The sequence below is a fragment of the Penaeus chinensis genome, chromosome 39, assembly GCF_019202785.1.
Source record: "Penaeus chinensis breed Huanghai No. 1 chromosome 39, ASM1920278v2, whole genome shotgun sequence".
Lineage (NCBI taxonomy): Eukaryota > Metazoa > Arthropoda > Malacostraca > Decapoda > Penaeidae > Penaeus > Penaeus chinensis.
In genome coordinates this window covers 18879449-18880385 of record NC_061857.1, presented here as the reverse complement: position 1 = coordinate 18880385, position 937 = coordinate 18879449, and the positions used below count along the sequence as shown (strand labels likewise).

Below are 937 nucleotides of genomic sequence, written 5' to 3'. Positions count from 1 at the left end.
AAATGCTGTAGCAAGATGACCTACACAGCTATATACTCGACGACAATTGGCTCGAGTTTTCCTTCACCCTCGGGCGCCGCAGCCTCGCGCCTCTTCGCTCGCTCGGAGAGATCCAGACGACTGCAAGTGAGGACTGTCGTGCTTGTAATATAAAGTTTGCAAGTAGTTCATCGCACCTGCTTTCTGCAGTCACGTTCCTTGGACGAAGAACTTGATTTGCTTTATGATGAACAAGGAAAGATGAGAGAGTGCCGCACCAAAATTGATCGGGTCTTCCTCCTTTAAAGGAAATTTAGAGGAAAAGACAAATATTATTAGTACACCACAGGCTAGGCAAGGGAGCAAATAGAATGGTTGCAAGAATTACTTTTATATTTTTGTACACAAACAGGAAAGTGAGCGAGAAAAGCCAGTTCCAATGACGGGCTGACTTTGATAATGTCGGTAAAACTCAAGTGTGTCTTGGGTTTCTGTGTTGCCGCGCTCCTTGCCATCGAGGTGACCCTCCTAAGCATCTACTGGCAGCGCGACAGCGACCCTCGCCTTGGATTCGCTGGCCGCGCGAGTGACTGGGGAAATGGCGCCGCTGACAGCGCGAGGAGAGTGAGCGAGTGTCGGTCGATGTTCGAAATGAACAGCGACGAGAAGAGGGTTTCCCGTGACACCGACCACTACGAGGACCTGAGTGTCACGTTGCCCTTTCACCCTCGCCATCGCGGGGCCTCGCAGTCTCCTTCAGGGACGCTGGGGCCGCGGGCTCTTGGCGCGGAGGACCCGGATCCCCGCCCATTCCCGACAGGAGGAAGGCTCCCCTACCTTCCGTGCCAGCTGCAGGAGTACGGGCCCGAGCTCACCCTTGACTGCATGAGGGCAAGGCTTGGCCAGGGCAGGAAGCTGTGGATCTTGTTTGCCGGAGATTCGAAGATTCGCAACACCT

At 54.0% G+C, this 937-nt stretch overlaps 1 protein-coding gene across 1 annotated transcript in view; it reads left to right on the top strand.

Annotated features, from left to right (window-relative positions):
- The first annotated feature begins 408 nt into the window (after positions 1-408).
- Positions 409-937, top strand: part of LOC125046912 — a 6010-nt gene continuing 5481 nt past the window's right edge. The window contains exon 1 of the mRNA XM_047644915.1: positions 409-937. This exon is cut by the window's right edge and continues 53 nt beyond it. Coding sequence (XP_047500871.1) covers positions 439-937 — 499 coding nt within the window. The 5' untranslated portion in view covers positions 409-438.